This window comes from Nelusetta ayraudi, unplaced genomic scaffold (genome assembly GCF_046127955.1).
Source record: "Nelusetta ayraudi isolate G7.1 ecotype Tasmania unplaced genomic scaffold, CSIRO-AGI_Nayr_v1 ptg000012l, whole genome shotgun sequence".
Classification (NCBI taxonomy): Eukaryota; Metazoa; Chordata; class Actinopteri; order Tetraodontiformes; family Monacanthidae; genus Nelusetta; species Nelusetta ayraudi.
Genome location: NW_027466062.1, coordinates 116805 through 136205, shown reverse-complemented (window position 1 = coordinate 136205; position 19401 = coordinate 116805). Strand labels below are relative to the sequence as shown.

The following is a 19401-nucleotide window of genomic DNA, read 5'->3' as shown; positions in this document are numbered from 1 at the left end:
CACAACACAGACAAGATGATCAACCAAAAGCTTATTTAATGTGTTTAAATATGTCAAAACTTTTCAGCGACAAACTACGAGAACTCGGGCTGTATTTAACAACTGCGGCTAGCAAAGCGGCACAGATGTAGTCGTGTGTCATTTTTTTTTTTTTAGCTTAGAGTGTTAAAATAAAAAATAAAAAAAAATAAAAAAAAAGTTGCAAGGCATGTTCATGTAACCTTTAACGGTGCTACCAGGAAGACACGTCAAGCGTGTGGGAATTTCACACCTCGGCCAGTGTGGTTTAGTCATTGGGAGGGTCTGGCTGCGAAATGGCTGCAAAGACACAAAGCAGGAGTGATTACATAGAGACAGAGATAGATTTACAGAGAAAAGGTTACGCACTGACACTTCCTGACTCACATCTACTTGAGCATATCAGTCAGTCTCTCCATGTAGTACTCGTAGTTCTCCTGACAGTCCTCCCAGGGTGTGAAGCTCTCCTCCTCCTCCTTGTCCACGTACATGTCCCACACGTGCACAAAGTCGGACGGCCTCATCATCCGCACTTTGCAGCCGGCCTTGCTCAGGGTCCGCAGGCCCTCGGCTATCTCCGGCTGCTCCCAATCAAAGAGGCGCGAGCAGAATATGCACAGGCGGAGCTTTTTGCGCTGCTGGAGGATGCTCGCCACCTTGGCGGCACAAGAGACACAGGGGCTGGACGACACGTACCATGTGACTTCATACTCTTGTGAAGCGTTCGGAAGGACCTGGGATAGAACCAGCAGGAATGTCTTTTTTTAGAAGCCTCAGGAAGTAATACAACACAAATGAAATGTTCAATTGTCGTAAGGGAAATTTTAAAAGCCTGCAACCACAAAATCTCTGATTGTGCCTTTTAGTGTGAAAGCAGAGGTGGCAAAAGCATTATTCACATTCTGTACTTCACAGAATGTGAATAATACTTCTACTGGTCAAAGTAAAAGTACTGATTTAACTCCTTCACTCAAGTAAAAGTAAGAAAGTACAGGTTCTGAAATGTACTGAAGTAAAAATTAAAGATTATGTTTTTTTTTGCCATCAGTGAAATAATACATTTGTTGATCATTTTGCAAAAATAAAAATAAGTTTTGGCAGAATTATCTGAACTTAACTGACCAGAATGACCCCAAAGCCAAGGTACAAAAAAAGTTCCTCTAGAATATGATTCACTTTTATATTTAACTACACAACAGCATTGTTTAAATAAGCTCCAAAGTGCAACCTGTTGAAAGAAAGCCTCTTCAGCATGAGCTGTGGCGTGTTCATCCTCCATGTAACCTTTCAGCGTTTCGGTGGTGCCCCCTGGGGTGTCCACTCGGAAGCACAGCAGGGTCTTATTCCTCCCGGATGAGTATTCTACATTCCGGAACTGAAACTTGAAGTAGAACGGGCTCATCTGTTCCCTGGTGGGGATTGAAAGCACAAACATTAGCATAAATCTAATATTAGGCCTCTCACGTTTCCCCTAAGAACGGCCAGGTATAGCCGAGCGTGTTGCAGCAGTCATGTGAGAGATTTGATGAAGGATAGAGATAAAGGAGGGGGAAGAAATAGCCAGCATGGTGTGTCTGTGAGTGTCCTCCCAGGGTGACGCTACTCTTTCCAATCAGCGCGTGTCTGTGAAGAGGTTGTAAACCACTCAAGATGCAGTAAAACAGTGACGGCCGTGAGCCATGGAGGGCAGCGACAGTCAGCGGAATGTTTTTGAAGGGGCTGCCGAGGTAAATCAAGGTTTCTGAGAATATTTCTCGTCTCTTAGTCATTCGATGAGCTGAGGTTTAGCCAGATCTGCCATGACTCATCAAAGACATCCACCTCAACTGCCTTGTATGGCTGCTGTCTGTTGGTGTACGCATGGGTGGGTGGGCGCGCGAGTGATCCTCTCAACAGATTAATCATACATTAATATAGTCTGTGAAGGTTCTCAGTCATCCAGGTCATCTTAATGTAGAAAAGGAACGAAGAGAGAACTCTCCTTCTCTTCTTCAGACGTGAAGCTCGCCTCTTCAGGACTGACTCAGGTTAGATGGGAGGCCAAACGTCTTCAAGGTGGCAAGAACAAGTTCAGTTGCCTCAACTTCACCCCTTCTACATTCATAGAAACTGTTATTCAATTATCTCGCAACCCTCCAATGTAAACAGCCAATGACTGCCCCACAGAGTGCAGGGGAACAGAAACTAGGTGGAGGGACAGAGTGTGCGCCTCTGTTCCGTGACTCATGTCTATTCTTACTGCCGAGGTAGAAAGATAGCAGGTGTGAGTCATTAGTATTGGTGTCGACGGATAATGGAGTAAATGTTCTGGGAATACAGAAAAGTGGGTGATATGATAAACAGCTTGCTGAGAGTTACTGAAAAGGAGACCTGTTTCACGGTGAAATAGTGAAAATGTGAAACTTCTCTCACACGTGTCGAGTCACACTCACCCAGTGACGATCTCAAAGGGCGGCAGCTCAATGGGCTGAAACTCTCCATTTCCTTCACTGTTTTGGGCCTCTGCTCCAGTCACCCCCCCGCTCTCCGAACTCCTCTTCTCGCCCTCATTCCTCGGCACGTCGGCCTTTTTGCCAGGTTTTTCGGGCTTCTTCGAATTCTGCTCCTGGTCTTCGTTTGCCTTGCTCTCCACCTTCTTCTCTTTCTTCTTTACACTGAACCGGCTGTTCCTGTCCGCCATGGTTTCGGTATTTTGGAGGGGGGGTTGGAGAACGGCAAGCGAGCGCGTCGGGAGAAGTTGGGAGTGGGTGTGACAGGGTGAGATAGAGGGGGAGCACGCTGCTAAAGAGGGGTGGCAACCATGGTGCGCTTACAGAAATAGATCCTATTGTGTGCTATCATTGAAGTCACAGCACGTCTGGCAGGAGAGGGTTTAGGTGGCGGCTTGCTTAACACACCCGACCCCACCGCCCCCATGGTTTCCATGCCGTGGCTGCTGAAAGCCCGGGGGATATCAGTGGCGTTAGCGCCCATGAAGAAGTAGGACTTAAACCTCTTAAACCAGTCATGCAGTTGAAAGGGAAATGCGGCTGATTAGACCATGGTCTTGTATTTTCTGCACAGCCCTAAAAAAAATAAAAAATAAAAAAAAAAACTTTGGGGACTTAAATAAATCAGGCCCCAACTGCCAGCATGCAAGTAGCCAGCAGAGTTATTAATAACGCCGCTTGTCTGTGTGCGTCTATGTGTATGGGGTAACCAGGACTCCCTTGATACAGAACACCACATTGCCGTTCGCCAGGCTCCGATGTCCTGGAGTTCATTAGGCCGCTGGGAATAAACCGAGGCCAGTAAAAGGGCACTGCAGACGAGCCAGTGCAGTGCAATGAAGGCAAATGCATGCAAAGGGGATTTTCTCTGGACGAATGAGAAAAAAATGAAGAGTGCTCACAGTGTCAGAGCACTGTGTCTGTAGATAATAATAATAATAATGATAATAATAATAATAATAATAATAATAATAATAATAATAATAATAATAATCTGCGTAAATGACTTTGTAACAAATACTGGAGGCAATGCATGAGGGAGGAAAAGGGTTCGGTAAACACATGACATTATATCCATGTGCAGTCAGAAAAAAGCTGTCTGCAATGCAGAGGTAATAAGCTGAGACATGAAGGAGAGAGCAATAGTTTGCCTTCCCTTCATTGGTCTCGATCGCTGCCAAGTGCTTATTTCGGGGGCAATAACCAATGTGACGACTAAACTGTGCCAAAGTGCCAAAGCCAGGGGTATTCCCACTAAGTGCCATGCTGCTCTTTTCAATTGAAAGATAAAAAGTAATTGAAAATAATTAGAATGTATAATGAAAAAGTATTTCGGGCATATTAAAAAGTAAATGAAACCAGTTTGACATTTGAAAGCAATTGAAAAATACAAACAAAGACTGAAATAATCTGAATGAGTCAGGACAAAATATAATTTCAAGTCAAACTGATACAGTTTCATTGTACTGTGATTTTTTTTCACGTTTCTTTCCAAGTTTTGTTACAAGTTTACTTTGTCTGTTAAGAAGACAGGTTAATTTCACTATTTATTATTCAAAGTATTTGTAACATGTTGTTTCTTTGAGCAAATGAAATTGAGTTTCTAGAGGCATTTCTTTTTTGCTATATGCTACAAAATGCAATGACCCACTTTTTTGCTACTAGTCTTTGCGGGATGGCCCGGACAGACACAGGCTCTCTCTGGGAGAGTTGGGGTGTTGATAGATAGTAGGACCTTCTGATGGAGTTGACCAAGTAAATCAACTCAGAGCTGATCCGGTTGTCAAGCCTGTGCTGTTGTGTAATGCTAACACAGACAGCGCACCACGTCAGTCTGGAAGGAATGGAAAAAAAAAAAAATGTTCTCAAAAACAGGAGGTCGCATCACGTGAGCAGTACGAGGACCATGTGGTGCTGCAAGCTCTGTTCCAGAGACAGATGCATCAAAAATGCTCCACTCTCAGATTTATGTCCACAACAGCTTATAATTTGCTTTGAGGTAGATGAGCGTCTCCAGATTCTTTGGTACGACACGGCCCCTGTCTGGCCACAGGCAGCGATCGGCACTGGCGAAGATGCTCCCCACCACGGTGCCGTACGCGGGCACCGTCAGCGCCTTCTTGGCTACTTGGGCGAGAAGGGGAAAGTCGACGGATCGGCGCCGCCAGTACTGTAGCGCCTCCTCATCTGTGGGCTCCTCGCACACGTACGCCTGCAGCTCCTGCTCAAGGCTCTTGGCTTGCGTGGCGGGCCTTTGCTTGATGAAAGAGAACAGCCTGCAGGGCCGCAGCAGCGAGGGAGCCTGCGACGGAGACGGGGCGGGAGGAGTCTGAGGAGCTTGAGGGCTCAGGTCTGTGTGAGTCTCTGCGGGGCCGCAGGACGACGGACTGTGTTTGGAGAACTCCTCAAGGAGGACTTGTTTGTGCCAGTCGGGGTTGCTGCTCCACGTTAGCTTAAACTGGGGGTCCAGAATGGTGGCCACTATGTAGAAGGGCTCCTCCAGTATAGGGGCTAGCCAACTATCCAAGACTTGGCTGAACCCTGCGAGGAGAGAGGGGCAGTTGGGCGTCGACATCTCAGAGAGATGCTTTTGAAGGCCCAGCACACAAGGAAGAGCCAAGCTGATGGACACATGTCTGTCCGAGTCGCCATGGACCATCTCCCAGGCCTCAGAAAAAGGTTCCAAAGTGTCGGCCAGCTCCCTCAACAGAACTCTCTCTGATCCCACCAACGTCAGCTCCCCCGGGGCGCTCATCTCCTCAAGGAGCTCCACAGAGTCCAGCAGTTGTCGGAGCACCTAAAACAAAAAGATCAGTAATTGCCAAATGCAGCTCCACATACTGTATATGGAATGAAAAATATTCTTATGGAGCTGTATATCCTCGAACAATTAAGGGTAAAGTGTGTAATATTCAGAGGTTTTGAGAAGAAACAGCGACATCAAGTGGTTAGGTTTTAGATTGCAGCACTCTTTACGCTCCCCCTCCCTCTCCTGAGCTGCCAGTAAACTACAGCGACCTGCACACACAAACTGTGGAACCTCTTCCAGCTTCTTTTTCTTTGGTTTATATGAGGAGGCAAGCATTTACCCTAAATATGAAACACGCTGTCAGGCAGGCTGGAATGTCCACACCAGGCTTCCTTAGAAATATGGAGCAAGACCCTTGCTCTCTGCATATTCTAATATATAATTATAAGAAACATTTTATGGGTAAGAAAACAAAATTCATTTTACTGTACTGCCAGTACACACTTTTATTCAAGTTTTTAGGGGCAATGTATTAAGTTTTTATCAATAAAAAAAAAAAGATAAATTAAGCCAAATTTTACACACCGGACCTTTAATTCCTCAAGAGCATGGGAGTACCTTCAGCTGAGCTGCCCAATCTTTTGCAGTAAGAGGAGTATTTCCTGGTCCTCCTGGAGTCATCACAGGGCCGTCAAACACTTGGGTAAGTTTCTCAGGTGGGACAGCAGAGGTAATGTAGTTGTAGAAGCACGCTGCCTTTGCCAGCGTTGGGGAGAGCTGCGAGCACGAGCGCAAGCCCTCACGGACGCACTGCTCGAGAGTGCGAGAGAAGCAGTCCACCCGGCCGACACCCAGACCCTGTTCCCACAAGTCACTGCACTCGGCCGCCTCGCCACCATTCCCGAGGCTGTTCCCCAATCCTTCCCCCCCGACAGGACCACATTTGTCCAGCGAGTCTTTGTGCCCATCGGGACAGGGGAAGAGGAATCCGGGGAGAGAGTGGGACTTTGGCGTAGTCGCTACCAGGTAGGTGTCTGCAACAACACAAAAGGCCTTCCCCGACACACCGTGACAGTGGCACACTTGATCAAAATCTGAAAGCACTCGATTTCCACAGCTGCCATCAGTCAACGGCAGGCAAGCCAGGAGGGCAGAGCGCATCTGCCAGTCAGCAGTAAGAAAGTGGCAGGTGACACCGAGGTACCTGAGGAAGGACGGACACACACACACACACACACACACACACACACACACACACACACACACACACACACACACACACACACACAAGGGGAGAGAGAGTGACCAGGGGAGAAGTGGACTTATTAGTATCCCAATCATTTGCAGTTGGGAGTCATGTTGCCGTTAGACTCCTCACCCTGACTTGGCTGCAGGTGAGCCGCTCCAGAGGTCCAGACTAAGACTGAGGGCGTGCGCTGAGGCCAGAGCTTGATGGGTTGCCAGCTGGGCCTGGTAGGTGTATGCTGAGAGGAGCAGGTTTTGGATGTAGTGCTGGCACTCAGGGGAGTAGCGCGGCTCGAGGAGCTGCAGCAGCTCTCTGAAGCCCTGATTTTCCACGATGGATACCGGCTGCAGATCGGTCACAATCATCTTGACTATGGCCTCTGTGATTAGAGCCTGTGGTGTCCAGGAAATAACACTGCACTCTTACTCTCTGTGCAAAAATCAATGTGTAGGACTTGAGGACTTTATGCAACAAATGAGCATGTGTATATGAGTTATACAATCATGACTTAATTACATATACAAACAAATGCAAATTATACCATTAAGTTGTATAGGAATTTAGGCTAGCTTTCTAGAAGAGTCTAAACTCAGTAAACCTCAGTGTCACTTCAAATTTCATTTGTCACACAAACACAGCTGGTGTGCACAGGCCTTCTCACTATTATTGTTTCACAATGGCTGACTGGAGCACAACACGAACCTGGCGGGGGTCATGTCTGACAAACTTTGTCAGGCCTCCGCCCTCGGCTCCCTCTGCAACAGAGCAGCGGCTGTTCCCTCCGCTGGCGCTGAACCCGTGCAGAGAAGCGGTGGAGTAGCCTTCCCTCTTCATGTCCTTCCTTTTCACAAAGTCGTCGTACATGGCCTGGTGCTTCCTCTGCCAGCGCGGAGAGAAGGTTGATCATGACTCGACAGCAGAATAGTTTTCGTTCATTCATAGCGTTGTGTTCTGTGCTCTCGCGTGCGCCTCCAGTCACATGCAGTCGGAAGGACATTGCTTTAGCTAGCTTTTTATTGTTGGGACAGGATCTGTAGTCTGCTTTGAGAACGAAAAAGAGAAGAACGGGCTCGTGTTGGTTTGAGGGGCGCGTGTACAGCAGCTCTCGCGAGATGTCACGTGACTTTACTTGCGAGGGACGGACGCGTCCCGAGACGAGCCGATTTTTGCAGTCGACCACAGTTTGGACATAGTCCACAGGCCGACGGGTAAGGACGGAAGACGGAGTGGCCGCGCAATACGCAATTCCACTCACGTTGCCGCGTGTGACGGAGGCGGGGCTAAAGCGAGCAAACGCAAATATAGAAACGCTTCGTCGCCAGTGGGAGCCAGACAGAGCTAACCCGCTATAGAACCAATCAAAACAGCGACGGGGACAATTTTAACTTGAGCTGCAAAGTGGGAGGAGCACATCCCCAGGGTTCCTCCCCTCGATTGTGCCCACGATAATGAGTCAGCGTGGGTGAATCGTCTTGGTGTTTTACACCGACACGCGTTCGCGGTTTTTTTTTAATTTTATTTTTAGAACGATTACCTTGAGGTGTGTTACGAAGTTGGACGTGACGCTCCTCTTCGCCTGGATTCTTGTGCCACACGCCTTGCAGTTGGACTCGATCTTGCCATTTTCACCCTCAAACACAATGTTAAAGTAATCGAGGATGGAGACCTTGGAGACAGACGCCATCGAGCCCCCCGTGCAAAAAAAAAAAAAAAAAAAAATCAACTTGCGACCAGGCTCTGGGGTGTCGGCAGTGTCACGTCGATCTCTGATGGCACATGAGAAAACAACACCGTTGCGGACCAACTGTGCAGACAAAAGATATGATCTGGGTGCGGGAGTTGCGGCGCCGAGACGATCGGGAGTGCTCGGCGATGTAAAAAAAAAGGGCTTCAGCGGCTCCCGCAGATGTCTTGGCAATATCAATCACACGACAGAGATGCTGCGACCGTCGCTCTCATCCACCCGTCGCTAGGACGCAAAGGAAAAGGAGGCTGGGCTGCGTGTCTCATTAAGGGAACTACACCACACAGTATCGTAATTGGAACAGGAAATGATCGCAACTAGCCGGAGTTGCGTCCTACCTTTCGACTGCTCCGGTCAACCAAAGCATGCTGCGGAAAGCTGTGGTGCATTTGTGGACGCACACGCGCGCGCGCACACACACACACGAAACTGGTCATGAGCAATTTTTTTCTTCTTCAGTTTTGCTGGTACAATAATTCGTACATTACTAATTGCTTAACTCATTGCACAGGCACAGTTGGAAAAAACATTTATTGCACAGTTATTGTTCATTGCAGTTTAAGTAGAATAAAAAAACAAAACATTTTTAATCGGTGAAACTCGGTCATGACAGCACAGTGAAACATAACTTAATCCCCTTAAAGAGCAAATGCTCAATCTAAAATCTTGGTCTCTAAACAAACAATTTATTTAAATCTGGCCCAGAAACATAACCCAATATTTTCCTTCATAGACAGAACGCTATTCTGCTGCCTGATCCAACTGCATAGCTGTAGCTTCCGCCTGGAGATTGTGATGGTCTTTATTGGCCTCCCTCAGCTCCTGTCTGGTGCTCAATACGGCACTCTGAAGGGTGGCAATCTCAGCTGACAACTCTATTACTGTAATGACATAAAACAGAGGAAGAATTAAGAAATTGATATGACAGTAATACAGTGAAAGATCCGCAGTTTTGTCTTGCACACAAGCGTACAAAAACTAATAATAATAATAATAATAATAATAATAATAATAAAGGTTATTTTTTTAAAAATATGTCTTAATTCTTAATTTAACATGTCTTAAATGGGATTGTCATGTTTTGTTTTTTACAATAGATTGCACTTCTGTCTTTGACCATTTTCACATACCTTGTTTAAACGAAGACTGTGCATGCTTTAGGGACTGTGGCAGCAAAATCCCAAACCATTTGAGAGGATCTTGCTGAGGATTTTGCACATGTTGTCTCTGGGAAGTTATCACAGGAGACTTTGTGATAGTGGCATTTTTACTTTCATCTTCCTGAGTGGTGTCCTTTTTTGATTTGTTTCTTCTCCTGATACCTAAGGAACCAAACTATTTAATCAATGGTATTTATTTATGGCATATATTTCTCAAAGAAACATCTGGAATATAGCTGACTCACCTTCCTCTTGGGGTCCAATGTCTTCGATGGTCTTTAACTCTTGCCCAGTTTCTTTGCTTGTTTCTTTCAGCCGGTCTGTGCAAAAATCCACCTCACCTTTGACGAGTGTTCTGTGGCACAATAACCCAAATCAATAGAGGTTGTTTTTTGTTTAAAGGAGTAAATACAATACTATTTCACACACAAACATGAAACCTTTTCTCACCGAGCATGAACACAAACTAGTGGCTCCATCTGACTTGCATACTGAAGTGCGGAGACTTGTTTGTTTCCCATGGCATATCGAGCTTTTGACAAAGAAAACCAACCCTGTGGGGAAGAAAATAAATGGAATAATAAAACTATTATTATTTTTATGTTACAAAAAGTTATGATAACGGATCGTGGCAAGCAAACAAACAAACAAATGAAACAAAGTGTAGAAACGCAATACTGAGGCAAGATTGTACATTTTGCAGCCACTGGCACTGGTGAATGAGCTCAGTGACACAATTTTGCAAGTATGTAGTAAGGTGGGCATTATTTATGCCCATTTTACAAAGATTATTTGACTTCATAGCACAAAGACTGTATAAATGGTACCCTTTGCCTCCCTGCTTGGCACTCAGTATTCGGGGGGGGGGGGGGGGGTTCGATCACTCAATGATTCCGGGAGCTTCGCTGCTGCCCACTGTTCCCCCCAGGGGCTGGGTCAAATGTGGAGAACAAATTTCGCATCCTTCGGGATGTGACAATCCCTGGGACTTTAGCTTTAATATATTAGCATCCTCACTCTCACATCAGTCTGCAACATACCTGCTCAGTCAGAGAGTTCAAAGCGGCGCGTTTCTCATCCAGTAGCTGTAGCTGCTCCATTAAACGAAGCAGCATGTCGTCCAGAAACAAAGATGACTCTTCCAATTCATTAACTCCCATCTCGACTATTCCCTCGGGTAAAAATAGTAATGATAATAACAGTAATAAATATTTCTCCACCAACGTTTTCGAAGTTAAGCGTCCGTCCAAAAGACAACTGGAAACGGATCGGGGAGGACGTCTCCTACTTCCGCGTAAGGTCATGTGACACTTGACGTCACGTGAAGCGTCACATGGGTTTGCGTCTATGAATTAAACCCATGAGCCGACCTTAATAACATTTTAAGAACATTTTTTGTAAGTCTGTTGTTGTTGTTGTTAATCCTTACTGAAGAGGTTTACTTTTTGTAAAATATAAATTATATCTACTTGGTATTTAAATGCTGAAAGAATGTACTTTTTTCAAATAAGGAAAAATAAAGTCCTATCTTTCTTCACATATCAATGGAATTCTCTGGCGGTGGTGAGACATACTATTTTAAGTGGCCTTTGATTTACATCTAGTGAGTTTTTAAATGCAGAAATACTTTTTCATTCATTCATCTTCAATAACAAAAATTTGCAATAACTGTAAATTTCTCATTTAGTTGCAATATAAACTTATTTATAGCCGAGAATGTAGCACATGTAAATTTAAAATGTTTAATATGTAAATATCTTGCTTTTTATCTCGCTTATTATTTTTCTTTATATACTTACAGATATTTTATTTTTGTCTACATCTTCAGTTAATATAATTCTTGACCTTTTGCACAGTAGCTTTTCTTTGTTGTTGTAATTGTGCAAATTTCCCCATCTTGGGATCAATAAAGGTCTTCTTCTTCTTCTTCTTCTTCTACTTGTTCTTCATGCAACATACTAACTAGTACTGCTGTGATCAGCATTGTGACGCAGCAAGAACCAACGACCGAAAAAAAAAAAAAAAGATATGTTCCCATACCGGGAGTCGAACCCGGGCCGCCTGGGTGAAAACCAGGAATCCTAACCGCTAGACCATATGGGAGACACGTACCAACCATTCTACGTTGATCCATATCCTGTCCTACGTGTCGGCTAATTCTTCATTTAATTAATTTAATACTCGTCACAGTGTAAGTTGTTTTAAGACAAGGAGTCGTTGCGTGTCGTTAAGCCCATTAATGTGACCATTACAAGACATGCTGCAAAAAGCTTTTGAATACCCCAAATCATTCAATTTGAGCTTTCACAGTCTGTTTGTATAATGTATCAAACCAAATCGACCTATATTGTATTCAATGTGCTCCAAAAAAACTTCGTACAACAGCACGCCGCTTCACCCGTGTGTGGATTCAAAAGCCGACTTGTGAGCCTGTACAGCCACCACCCCCGGTAGCACGCCGTGATCGTATAGTGGTCAGTACTCTGCGTTGTGGCCGCAGCAACCCCGGTTCGAATCCGGGTCACGGCAGGGATAAAACCCTGGCACGGCTCGGGAGTGCTTTTTAAATTTTCACTTTGTTTTGCTCAATTTTGTTAGGGGGGGACAAATCCCTCAAAAATGAGGGACAATCGAAAGGAAAAATACAAAACTGAACCTTTTGGGACAATATAAGCTCAATGTAAGCACTAATATTTTAAACACAAAATTGCACTGACAAGGTAAAGGTCCTGTGGATTATAACAATCAATTCTGAAAATAATTAATTTCAATAAACGATTGATGTGACGAAACAAGGACATTACATAAATGTTAGTCACCCTTCACCGGGAGTTGAAATATTCAACTTGAGCGTTTAGCAAAAGGCGTTTGATAGGTGACTTTCTGCAACAACGTCCATGTTCCGAGCTAAAGAGCCAATCAAAAGGCTGGTAGATCGCATGTGAGACCAGCTCTCTTCATGCGATCCCCTGAATGGTCCTTTCGATTAAACGTTACCGCCCCTTGCGAGAGTGGTTCCGTGTTTGAGTAGTCCGATAGTCTCTGGTGGACATGTCCCGCGTTCTGGCTGCTGCTGAATAATACGTTTTCTACATCGATTGCATTTTGCACTCATATTTTAACCGGTAAGGGCAAAAATTCACCGGTTTACTTGTTTTAAAAGTTAAAGTTAGTTTTGGCGTTTCGCTTAGTTGATAATCAAGAAAAAATAGTACAGATTAGATACTCTGCAAGTAATGATACGTTATTTGTTGTTGTTGTTGTTGTTGTTTTTATTTTTTTTTTATTTTTTTTTTATTAATTCATTTATTTGATTTTAACAGATAATGGATGCTTCATCGACTGTCAAAGCATCTCATCCCTTCTGGCCGAGGGATCTTCTAATTCCCAACTATGTCCCCAATGATCGATCCATGTCAGAGATTCTGGTGTTCTTGTTTTCTGGATCTGGGGTGTTTTTATTTGTGACCTGGATAATCACCGGCCGGAAGAGTTGCATCCTGAGCACATGGAGGCGACTAGCTGTGTGCTGGTTTGCCGTTTGTGGCTTCATCCACGGTGTAATTGAGGGCTGGTTCTCCATGTACTATGACATTATTCCAGGGGACCAAAGCTTCCTGTCACAGCTCTGTGAGTGTTAAACAGGAAAATGAGGACATGGGAACAGCATTTGTCAATGTTATTGTGTTACATGCGTGTTGGGCGTACCATTTAAGTTGAATTCCTATTTCCTTCTAGGGAAAGAGTATTCAAAAGGAGACAGTAGATATGCGATGTAAGTACACAGTCGCACAAAACACTGACATTAAGATGAAAATTGTTTACCTAAAAATGTATGCTTACATTTCCTATATCAACCTAGAGCGGACAACTTCACTGTTTGCATGGAGACTGTGACTGCATGTTTATGGGGACCCTTCAGTTTCTGGGTAGTGTTCGCCTTCTTAGCCAACAAGCCCTACAGGTTTGTTCTGCAGCTCATCATTTCATTAGGTAAGACGGTTTGCTTCCCTTGACCTTCAAAGGAAGAGCCATGAACTTCGTCTGATAACATTCATTATTGTTGCACCATAAATCACATTTCACAATCTGATTGCAGGTCAGCTGTACGGAGCTGTGCTCTATTTCTACACGGAGCACAGGGATGGGTACATTCACAGCGAGTATGGACACCCAATTTATTTCTGGTTTTACTTCATGTTCATGAACCTGATTTGGATCGTCATACCGCTGTTGCTCATTGTGGATGCGTGGAAACAATTGTCAGCGGCCCAGACCAACGCTGACAACACGGTGTCAAAGAAGTCCAAGAGGAACTGAAGACGAAGACCCTCCGTCGGACTTGAATGGGGAATAGTGTCGTTGTTTCTAAATAAATAATGATTTTGTAAAGTTCCACTTTGAAATGAAAACGGTATATCTACTCGTCATCGTAACAATAAAACATTTTTTTTTTGATTTTATCGTTGTAACCTCAATAATAATAATAATAATGAAGGTAAATGTCAATCGTCAATACAATAATCGTCAGCAGTACCATTACTGCCTGCCTTCGTATAAGAATTATTCCAACACGCATCAAACCACTCGCCGAAATAGCTCAGTTGGGAGAGCGTTAGACTGAAGATCTAAAGGTCCCTGGTTCGATCCCGGGTTTCGGCATTTTGTTTTACTGCGACGTGAGAACATAGGCAGGATTAAATCTACAGCAACACTGTGTGGTCAACAGGTGAACTGCACCTCGTGTCTAAATGGCGCTATGTTACAACTTCGAGACACACATAAACAAGCGTTCAACTTTATTTTGACACGTGCCTTTACTTACAAAATACATTCATGGTGTCAAGTTGTATGTGAGGTGTGTGATTGAACTCTCCGCTTTTATACAGCAAGATAAAAATTAAGTTATTTCTATTTAAAAGGAAAAACACACCCTCCAACCTCACCAAGTGAATTTACATTCAGACTCAGCTGAACATTTTGCTGAGTCTGAGTCCCAACTGTGTATTTGTCTCCTTTTCTCTACTTGCAATGTTTTTAAGTGCCTTTAAAGCAGCAGGTGAATCAGGCTGTAGCTCCAGTAGTTTACGAAACGCCTGCCTGGCTTCCTCCAGGTCGTTCACCATCTGGCAAGCTTGGCCCAGTCTGTACCAGGCTTTAGCTCCTGCAGGGTCCAGTTCAGTGGCTCTGGCAGCACTGTTCCTTGCACGCTCTGGCAGATTCAGTTTGAGCTGACACAAGGATAAGTTGGAGTGGAGCTCCGCTTTGGTGGTTTTGTACTCTGCAACTGAAGGGAGGCTCTGGGCACCATCGCCCGCATTCCAGTCTCTCTGCTCCTCCTCTTGTCCTTTGACACTTGCCTCTTTGAAATGGCGTTGGATTGTGATGAGAAGTTTGAGGGCCCGACTGTAGCTGTCCGCCGCTCCCCACAAATCCCCACCCCTAAACCGCACTCCACCTCTCTCTTTGTGCGACTTCACCCACTCCCACTTTTCACCCGTGGACATCTCCCATGATTCCTTCCCTGGCGTGCAAGTCTGAAGTTCAACCGTGGCCTGCAAAGGCTCGTTTTCCACAGGTGGATGGGAAATCGGGACCTCTGGTGCATTTCCAATCGGGGAGATCAGGATCTAGGGTGGACAAGGCAATGGTTGGAATCGCACTTCATACGACACACAAGCCTGGGCGAAATCTGCAACAGCTCAGATAGTTTGGACGAGCACCGAACGAGAATTACATGTAGACAAGAACATTGTAAGGCAAGTCATTTAAAACATTCTTGTTTGTGTTGTGGATGATACACCATGGGCATGTCATTTTCACTGATCTTTTGACTTTGTCCAAATACTAAGCAAAAGAGGAAAACTTATCCAATGACCCCGACTCCCCCCCACGCCCACCCAGCCATGTCTTCAAACTCACCTCGCATTTCTCTCCTGCTCTCATCCTTTCCACACAGGACTCTGTGACATCGCACTGACCCTCACCAAGCCTCAGCACTGTCCAGTTGCCAAGCGGAACCTGAAGCACCGACTCCAGACACCGGGGAAAGGCTGTGGGCATCGCCTTGGTGATGTCATCGACCGGCCTGTCTCTGCCCTTCTCAGAGGGAGTTAACCTCTCCGTTTGATGCTCTCTTGCGCTTTCGTGCTTCTCTCCTGCAAACTCGAGGCAGACTCGGACTCGACAGAGCGAGCCTAAGCTTGGCCAAAGTGTGGGTGCTAGAAAATGTGAAGGAACATTACAAGAGTCAGGGCTTCATGTTAACCCTCACAAACCAGAGCAGCAGGATGATTTGTATCCAAAATACAAATCAGAGAGAAATCCCCTTACATGCATCACCTCCGGAAGGACACGCAGCTTGTCGGACCGAGCTCTTTTGCTGAACTTTCCACAGACCTCTGGGACACACCGACACCCACGAGGTGTCGTCGGCATCAGCAGAAAAACGACAGTCAGTCAGCGGTCTGACGGTGTGATCCGTCCGTCCATCCATCCCTGGGTCAAAGAGTTTCATGTGAAACTGGATCTCTCTCTCTCTCTCTCTCTCTCACACACACACACACACACACACACACACACACACAACACACACACACACACACACACACACACACACACACACACGGGGCGCGAGAGAACATTGAATGTTTTACGGAGACATGCTGTTGCGCGAACCAACGGTTCCCCTCTACGACGTCACCAATTCTCTATAGCTTAGGCAACGTTCGAATGTCAACACAGCTGACGAGCTCTGCGAGATCAGAGCAGAGCGCTACAGCGTTAGCATCTACATTAGCGCGGCTCACCACCCTAAACTGGCACGGCACGCCACGCCAGCGAATTAAAGAGCCTCGGGATTTCTAATATTTACCTAAGCACGTGTAGCTAAAATAAATGCAACTTACCTCGTACGGAAGACCGACAATGTTTGTCACGCAGCCAGTCACTGACGGATAAATGAACTGCTATGACATGTTGCTACTCCGTCTTCTTCTACGACTCGACCGGCGTGTGTTCGGTAAATTCGAGGGGCATTGTCGCCACCTGCCGTACCAGATTGTAAACTTGATGTGTCGTTCTAACCCTAACCGCAATCCTTAATTTAAGTACGGCAAAAATGTATTAAAATAAATAAATAAATAAATAAATAAATAAAGAGGAGGGGGGGGGGGAGCCAAAGTCACTTCATTTCGAATATCATACATAAAAACAACAACAACAATAGTAATACTAGTACTAATTAGAAGGACAAAATAATAGTTCTTGTTGTGTCTTTTAATGAATTGCTTGTGATACTTAGGAAGTACTTCAGTAATTAGTCACTATCTCTCCTCAATATGTTGTTACCTTGTCCACTTTGAAGAAAACCCTTCAGTTACAGAAGAGGGCGGTATTTAGCTGTTGAAGACATGACTTGAGGCAGAAAAGACGCGCTCCATTCACGCACTGCAGCTCTTCTCACCATGTCTAACTCAAAGTTTGAGCTCAGCTCGCATGAGGCCTGGAAAACATTTACTTGTCGTTTGGAACACAAATTCGTAAAATCTCTGGCCATTGACCCCCCGTCCTCCTCCTCTTGAGTTTTCATTACTGAAAGGAAACTGGACAGTAACCTCTCAACACCCCCAAACGCTGCCTTAACTAAATGAATGTGCACCAAAGCTGTTTACCATTATAATACACCGTTAACAATAACACTAAACTGACTGATAAACGTCTAATGCAAAGCAAAAACATTCTGGTGTTCCAGAGTAAGTGACGGGCTTATTGAGCATCCCGAAACAACCTCTTGACAACATGCTGCCACAAACGAGATCCTCAGCTTTTAAATCCTCCTCCATGTGTTACCAATATAGTCTCTTTCTCTTCTTCTCCTCCTGTCCATCATCTCCTTTCAACCCCATCACCTTTCTCTTGGCTTCCTCCGGCATCCCAGCTGGCCACCCCCACCACACCCCCTTTTTTAAAGCATCCCAGTAGGTAAGTTCAGAAGCATGTACACCGGGACTCGTGGACTGCTCCAAGCTCGCCAGAAGGGCGTAGCAACCTGCCAGTAGTGGCGTCCAGGGAGCAGCTGCAGCCTCGGTAGCCAGGCCTTTTTGGGCTTGGTACGACCTCTGATAGCCTCTCCAAGGAGTTGAGGCATGCGTCATTCAGGGAGCGAGACAGGTGAACACCATGGAGAGACGTGCCAGACGGAGAAGAGAGGAGGAAGCAACAGGCAGATAGCTATTCGGGTGGAGGCTTCTCTCCTGGGGACAGGGATGGACCAACCACCGGCAGGACCTGAGTGGAACTAACCAAGAATGTCAACCCGACCACGGAGTCCATCAGCGGCTGAGAAATGGTAACCATCTTCCTAATAGGGGCGGACAGGAGGCTACTTCAACCTCAAAACATTAAAAAAAAAAAAAAAAAAAACTCAAAGCTGAGCCTCAGATTCTGCTCTGAGTTTGTTTTTCTCCCATGAAAGCCACAGCCAGCCTGCCTGTAATCCCTCCATCACACATTCCCTAACGCTGTCAGACAGTAACTCGCACACACACACACACACACACACACATACACATACTCACACACGCGTGCACACACACGCACACATGCGTGCACACACACGCACAACCTCTCCGACCCTGGCCGGCCAGAGGCTAACTGGTAAACAGATCGGGCCACACGACAGGCTGTTTATCCCTCGCTGAGAGGGGCCGCAACACTTTTTCAGGGATGGGTAAAACCGGCGTAAGACACTGAAGGTCCCGAAGGGTCTGCCATGATTGTCACACGCTCACCAGGAGAGCTGAGTGTCCATCATTGCACCTTTCCTCGCCCTGGCATGTGTGTGTGTGCGTGTGTGAGAGAGAGAGTGTGTGTGGTTTTGTGCGACAGAGAGCACCGAGGCCTCCCCGTCTTGGCTGTTTGCTGTTTATAAAGACAGTGACTGCAGACTCGGGCCGCACTGTGTAAACTCAGAGTGAAGGCAGGAGCTTTATCGTGAGCAGTTCCCACACTCAGCAAGCAGTGGTGGGTTAGACGAGCTGCATAAATACTGCAAGAATCATCAAACCTCATTCAGATGCCGCTGTCAGCCATGTGGTCAAAAAGAAAAGAAAAGAAGAAAAAGTAACTATTAGATCTGAGCTCAAAGCAAAACTTCCAACAAACGCTTGACAACTTTTAGAAGTTTTAATGACAATGCTTCTTGCACTCCACTCCACTCCACCCCACCCCACCCCAAACCCTTCTGCCTAGTGCAGCAATAGCTGCCAGTGGTAGGGTTGGAGGGAGACAGATCAAGCACGTCGTGTGACATTTCGGATCCATCATCCTCGCACGAACATTGCATTTCCGTCGATCTGCAGCGAAAACTACGCTAGCCGCGGCGCACAGTCTTGTAATTCAGACCGACTGCCAGCAGCATTGCACAAGCAGTGAAGAATGACTTTTGTCTTCCATTAGCAGTGATGGAGCGGAGTCTGCCAACCCAGGGCTATTCATCTATATTAGAATGTCATGATGAGATTTCTTCAAGTGCAGGGGAAGAACAAAACAAGGAAAAAAAAAAAAGCCTTTACACACTTACATGGTGAAGTCACATAACGGAATAGGTGGGGTTCTTAAAAGTTTTTGCATGTCTGCAGGTCGTTTTCTCACTGAACGCACCGCAGGAACATCCAACTCTGAGAAACATGTGTCAGCTGTGCTTGAAGACGTGTTCATATCAGAACTTTTCCTGGAGGAAACTGTGATGAAGAGAGTTGTATTTGTGTGTATTTGTTCAACAACTTAAACCCCTTTGCAGTGCAGTGATGTTCAGAAAGAAGACAAGATTATTGAAAACTGAAGTCAAATTTTCCCTTTTATTTATCTATAAAGGTCTATTAAATGTCCCTTGCTTTATTAAATGTCTCTTACTGTAATGAATAGTTGTGTGTGTATACACTTAGACATTTTGATTTGCATATTTTGTGCCTTGACAAAGGCCGAGACAGGCC

The 19401-nt window shown here is 45.5% G+C and overlaps 5 protein-coding genes and 3 non-coding genes across 8 annotated transcripts; 3 read left to right on the top strand and 5 right to left on the bottom strand.

Annotated features, from left to right (window-relative positions):
• Positions 1 to 19: 19 nt before the first annotated feature.
• On the bottom strand, positions 20 to 3355 carry apobec2b (apolipoprotein B mRNA editing enzyme, catalytic polypeptide-like 2b). The gene is made up of 3 exons (XM_076022528.1): positions 2451 to 3355; positions 1247 to 1427; positions 20 to 752 (listed from the first exon to the last, which is right to left on the bottom strand). Exons 1-3 carry the CDS (start codon positions 2696 to 2698, stop codon positions 408 to 410), a joined length of 774 nt encoding a protein of 257 aa, XP_075878643.1. The 5' UTR covers positions 2699 to 3355; the 3' UTR covers positions 20 to 407.
• A 764-nt stretch (positions 3356 to 4119) lies between these two features.
• Positions 4120 to 8595, bottom strand: LOC142885806 (zinc finger BED domain-containing protein 4). The gene is made up of 5 exons (XM_076022524.1): positions 8037 to 8595; positions 7205 to 7381; positions 6635 to 6894; positions 5875 to 6460; positions 4120 to 5304 (listed from the first exon to the last, which is right to left on the bottom strand). The coding sequence occupies exons 1-5, from the start codon at positions 8184 to 8186 to the stop codon at positions 4474 to 4476; spliced, it is 2004 nt and encodes a 667-aa protein (XP_075878639.1). The 5' UTR covers positions 8187 to 8595; the 3' UTR covers positions 4120 to 4473.
• Positions 8596 to 8755: 160 nt separating this feature from the next.
• Positions 8756 to 10709, bottom strand: vma22 (vacuolar ATPase assembly factor VMA22). Its single transcript, XM_076022522.1, has 5 exons — positions 10447 to 10709; positions 9857 to 9960; positions 9652 to 9761; positions 9377 to 9568; positions 8756 to 9127 (listed from the first exon to the last, which is right to left on the bottom strand). The coding sequence occupies exons 1-5, from the start codon at positions 10564 to 10566 to the stop codon at positions 8988 to 8990; spliced, it is 666 nt and encodes a 221-aa protein (XP_075878637.1). The 5' UTR covers positions 10567 to 10709; the 3' UTR covers positions 8756 to 8987.
• Positions 10710 to 11437: 728 nt separating this feature from the next.
• trnae-uuc (transfer RNA glutamic acid (anticodon UUC)) lies at positions 11438 to 11509 on the bottom strand. The gene has a single exon. It is a non-coding gene; the product is annotated as a tRNA-Glu (tRNA).
• Positions 11510 to 11863: 354 nt separating this feature from the next.
• On the top strand, positions 11864 to 11935 carry trnah-gug (transfer RNA histidin (anticodon GUG)). Its single transcript has one exon. It is a non-coding gene; the product is annotated as a tRNA-His (tRNA).
• A 465-nt stretch (positions 11936 to 12400) lies between these two features.
• On the top strand, positions 12401 to 13864 carry ebp (EBP cholestenol delta-isomerase). The gene is made up of 5 exons (XM_076022512.1): positions 12401 to 12531; positions 12730 to 13036; positions 13145 to 13181; positions 13269 to 13399; positions 13506 to 13864. The coding sequence occupies exons 2-5, from the start codon at positions 12733 to 12735 to the stop codon at positions 13724 to 13726; spliced, it is 693 nt and encodes a 230-aa protein (XP_075878627.1). The 5' UTR covers positions 12401 to 12531; positions 12730 to 12732; the 3' UTR covers positions 13727 to 13864.
• A 131-nt stretch (positions 13865 to 13995) lies between these two features.
• On the top strand, positions 13996 to 14068 carry trnaf-gaa (transfer RNA phenylalanine (anticodon GAA)). The gene has a single exon. It is a non-coding gene; the product is annotated as a tRNA-Phe (tRNA).
• Positions 14069 to 14188: 120 nt separating this feature from the next.
• fkbpl (FKBP prolyl isomerase like) lies at positions 14189 to 16466 on the bottom strand. The gene is made up of 4 exons (XM_076022521.1): positions 16315 to 16466; positions 15740 to 15904; positions 15329 to 15627; positions 14189 to 15036 (listed from the first exon to the last, which is right to left on the bottom strand). Exons 2-4 carry the CDS (start codon positions 15900 to 15902, stop codon positions 14374 to 14376), a joined length of 1125 nt encoding a protein of 374 aa, XP_075878636.1. The 5' UTR covers positions 15903 to 15904; positions 16315 to 16466; the 3' UTR covers positions 14189 to 14373.
• Positions 16467 to 19401: the final 2935 nt, after the last annotated feature.